Source organism: Populus euphratica, unplaced genomic scaffold (assembly GCF_000495115.2).
Source record: "Populus euphratica unplaced genomic scaffold, PopEup_1.0 scaffold189.1, whole genome shotgun sequence".
Classification (NCBI taxonomy): domain Eukaryota; kingdom Viridiplantae; phylum Streptophyta; class Magnoliopsida; order Malpighiales; family Salicaceae; genus Populus; species Populus euphratica.
The window spans coordinates 250,979-254,134 of NW_011500030.1; the positions used below are offsets into that span (position 1 = coordinate 250,979).

Sequence of the window (3,156 nt, forward strand, 5' to 3'; positions counted from 1 at the left end):
ACTGATATAAAAGAATTGACTTCATGTTCATGGTCAAATCCAAGGTTCATTGCTCCTTCATCCTCAATAATCATATTATGCATTATTATGCAAGCTTTCATAATATTTGCAAGCGTTTCTTTATCCTAGTATCGAGCAGGTCCACGTATAATTGCAAAACGAGATTGGAGCACCCCAAATGTTCACTCTACATCCTTTCTTGCAGACTTTTGCTTACTTGCAAAATATTTTCTCTTTGCTCCTAATGGCCTTGAAATTGTCTTACAAAAGTTGACCAATTAGGATAAATCACATCTGCTAAATAGTATCCCATTGTATATTCATGCCCATTAATTGTATAATTGACAGGAGTAGTACAACCTTCAGCAAATGCAACGAAGATAGGTGACCGATCAAGAATATTAATATCAAAAAAGGCATGCCATATCCAAAGATCTTGTGAAGCCACCGCCTCTAGAATTATAATTGGTTTACGATAATGACCAGTATACATCCCATGTCATGCAATTGGACATTTCTTCCATTTTCAATGCATACAATCAATACTCCCTAATATCTCTGAAAATCCATGCTGCTCTCTAATTGATAATAATTAATAAATATCGGCCTCGTTTGGTGCCCTTAGATACCAATCACCAAAAACTTTTGTGATTGCTTTGGCGAAAGTTCTAAGAATTTCTATGGCAATGCTTTCTTCAATTTAAAGATATTCATCAGTAAGATCTACAGGAATACCATATGCAAGTATTCTGTGAGCTACAGTTACCTTTTGAAGACAAGATAAGGATACCAATCACCAAAAACTTCTGTGATTGCTTTGGCGAAAGTTCTAAGACTTTCTATGGCAATGCTTTCTCCAATTTAAAGATATTCATCAGTAAGATCTACAGGAATACCATATGCAAGTATTCTGTGAGCTACAGTTACCTTTTGAAGACAAGATAAATCAAGAACATCAAGAGCATATGTCCTTTATTTGAAATATGGATTATGAGCTTCTATTGCATTTGCGATCCGAAAAAAAGACGACGACTCATCTTAAATCTTCTTCGAAATTGAGTTTTAGTGAATTTAAGATTTTTAGTTAAATAATCATTATATAACCTTAACTCACCTTCCTTTTTATTACGATTGACAATGTTGTGGCTAGGAATAGAGCCACGATATACTGTTCTCTACCCTTGATTATTCGATTCTTCTTCAGCAACCATAGCAGTAACAACTTGAAAAGCGAACATAGAAGTGTCATCATCAAAATCAAAAGCATCATAAAAATTAAAATTAGAATGATTCATGATGAATTTTAATGAAATATATTTTTGATTGGAGATAAAACAATGGAATGATAAGAAAAAAATGTTAAGGTATATGAGAATATTTATAGATAGATTTTTTTACCATTAGAATATATATAATCAAAAAAGAAATTTCAAAATTTGAAATCTTAGAATGTTGGCGGTCATTTTTTCAAAATTTGAAATTTTAAAATTTAAAATGGTATTTAACTTCTTGTATTTGGAGATAGTGTAACTGCGAAGCTATTCATCAACACCAGCCGACCCTTCTTTAAAAAAAAATTAAAAAAAAAGCGAATCCTCCTTTACTAAGAAAAAAAAAAAAACCTCAAAACCATAAACAAAAGGCCTCATAGCAGCCGCTGGTTGGAGAGGTAAAAGAAAAGGCCGAAACGTCGCCACCCCAAGCAGCTCCATCCTCACAACAGTAGCTAGCGTCGCATACTCCCAACTCACCATCTTCATCAAGCAGTGACCCCTTTACAGTCGCAACTCTAAAGGTAAGATTTTTATCTTTTTCTTCGTTTTTGTTTACTGCATACAAAAAATCAGAATAGAAGAAAAGGAATTAGACGTTTAAATACGGGGGGTTTTTGTTTTGGTCCTTGCATGATGATGATTATCAAATCTAATTTGGCTGAAAAATAATGATGTGCTAAAGTGAGTTTGCTTTTGTCGGTTTCGCACACTTTCGAACAATTCTGAGTATGTAAAGAATGGATTTGGGTAATGTTGGATGATGTTTGCTTGACATGTACAACGTTGGAGTCTTGAATCAATAAGGTAATATGGGGCTAAACAATGAAAATGAAATAAATATGCTCCCTATGCTCTCGGATTAACACGATGAATAAAGTGATTTAACTTAGTTTTTTGTCTTTTGATTTGTGTGAAATCTTCCAACCTTTAAACTTCGGCTCCATATGATCAATTTTCATTGTCAAAAAGTTTTCTTGTTTTATAAACCATGGAGCGGCAATATGGTCTAGATTTTGTTAACGTGGCGAAGCTTATGGGGGCTCTTGGTTTTTCCTATTCTTAAAAGGACGCATAAACCCCAACTTTTTGCTAACAAAATTTGCAGATAGAAAGCGCTCTCAAAATGACAGAAGATAAAGAAAACAAAACTGGAATCATGGAGAGGAAGCGGAAGCGGAAGCAAAATGATAGAAATAAGAAGAATCCAGAAAACCAAAACAATCACAATCAAGATAAAGATCAGAAGAATGCAGTAAAAGAGGATAAGGAGAAAAAAAGTGAAGGAAAAACAACAAAACAAGAAGTTACCTTAGAAGACAACAACAAGAGGAAACACAAAATTGTATTTCCATTCGGCAATTATAGAAACTACTATGGTTATCGTGTGAGTATTTTAACTTCATTTAATATATTTATTAATTAGTAATTTATGATTTATTAATTATTTATTTATTCATGAGATGACAGATTAATGAAGTGGATGGAGATCCAAGACTTAAGGTCTTTGAGAGGGATTGGTTTCAAGGCAAGGATTGTCTTGACATTGGTTGCAATAGTGGCATTCTCACCATTCAAATTGGTAATTTTTTTTCTTGCTCCTTTTAATTTACATTTCACATTTCAGAAATTAGGCAAAAAGGAATTTTCTTTGTAGTAAAGTTGAAGGAAAATTTATGCTGTGTTTAGTTTAAGATGTTTTGACCTGTAATTAATGCAATACCGGATATATATTGCAGCAAGGAAGTTTCACTGCAAAAGCATTCTTGGGATCGACATCGACTCTGGTAATATTTATATTCAGATTGAAGTTGTGATATTTCAAAACGTTCCCTGTTTTATTTTGAGTTAATGATTGCATATGTTCCTGTGTTATGTGGAAGAG

General features: G+C 33.2%; 1 protein-coding gene across 1 annotated transcript in view; it reads left to right on the plus strand.

Annotated features, from left to right (window-relative positions):
* Positions 1-1,726: 1,726 nt before the first annotated feature.
* LOC105142427 (S-adenosyl-L-methionine-dependent methyltransferases superfamily protein) overlaps positions 1,727-3,156 on the plus strand; it is a 3,889-nt gene continuing 2,459 nt past the window's right edge. The window contains exons 1-4 of the mRNA XM_011050055.1: positions 1,727-1,795; positions 2,380-2,658; positions 2,742-2,853; positions 3,011-3,058. Of these exons, the coding sequence (XP_011048357.1) occupies positions 2,398-2,658; positions 2,742-2,853; positions 3,011-3,058 (421 nt within the window). The 5' untranslated portion in view covers positions 1,727-1,795; positions 2,380-2,397. The remainder of the gene's footprint in view (positions 1,796-2,379; positions 2,659-2,741; positions 2,854-3,010; positions 3,059-3,156) is intronic.